General features: G+C 43.8%; 1 protein-coding gene across 1 annotated transcript in view; it reads left to right on the forward strand.

The window, feature by feature from the left end:
- The first annotated feature begins 384 nt into the window (after positions 1 to 384).
- Positions 385 to 939, forward strand: part of LOC102762389 (olfactory receptor-like protein OLF4) — a 4,824-nt gene continuing 4,269 nt past the window's right edge. The window contains exon 1 of the mRNA XM_006752791.2: positions 385 to 888. Within this exon, the coding sequence (XP_006752854.2) occupies positions 396 to 888 (493 nt within the window). The 5' untranslated portion in view covers positions 385 to 395. The remainder of the gene's footprint in view (positions 889 to 939) is intronic.

The following is a 939-nucleotide window of genomic DNA, read 5'->3' on the forward strand; positions in this document are numbered from 1 at the left end:
AGATCCATTCAAAATGCATATATTGATTCTTGCCCTGGCCAGTTTTTCCCAATGGTTAAAGCATCAGCCCACTTTAGGGTCTTGAGTTCAATTCCGGTTAAGAGCACGCACCGTGGTTGCAGGCTCGATGCCTGGCCCTAGTCGGGCATTGTATGGGAGGCATCACTGAATGTGTCTTTCTCTCATCAGTGTTTCTCTGTCTCTCTCCCCCACCTCCCTCCCTTCCAGTCTCTCTAAAATAATCAACGAAAAAAATATCCTCAGATGATTTTTTTTAAAGATATGTTAATTTGTGATGACAAAAAATATATGGTAGTATTTCAACTGTTACTAAGATTATTTTGTGTAAAAATTAATCATATAATATTTCTGTTCTTAGTCATCACCTCCACCACATGGTACAAGGCAATGATACCTCAATTTCAGAATTTATTCTCCTGGGAGTTTCGGAGGAACCAGAACTACAGCCACTTATATTTGGGCTTTTCCTCTCCATGTACCTGACCACTGTATTGGGAAACCTGCCCATCATCCTGGCCTTCAGCTCAGATTCCCACCTCCACACACCCATGTATTTCTTCCTCTCCAACCTGTCCTTGGTAGACATCTGTTTCACCTCCACCACCGTCCCAAAGATGCTGTGGAACATCCAGACACAGAAGAAAGTCATAACCTATGAAGGCTGCATCACACAGATTTATTTTTTCGTACTCTTTGCAGTGTTGGACGAATTGCTCCTGACCGTGATGGCCTATGACAGGTATGTGGCCATCTGCCACCCCCTGCACTACATGGTCATCATGAACCCCAAGCTTTGTGGACTTCTTGTTCTGGTGTCCTGGATCCTGAGTGCCCTACATTCCTTGTTACAAAGCTTAATGGTGTTGGGTCTGTGCTTCTGCTCAGACTTAGAAATCCCTCACTTTTTCTGTGAACTCA

This window comes from Myotis davidii, unplaced genomic scaffold (genome assembly GCF_000327345.1).
Source record: "Myotis davidii unplaced genomic scaffold, ASM32734v1 scaffold1271, whole genome shotgun sequence".
Classification (NCBI taxonomy): domain Eukaryota; kingdom Metazoa; phylum Chordata; class Mammalia; order Chiroptera; family Vespertilionidae; genus Myotis; species Myotis davidii.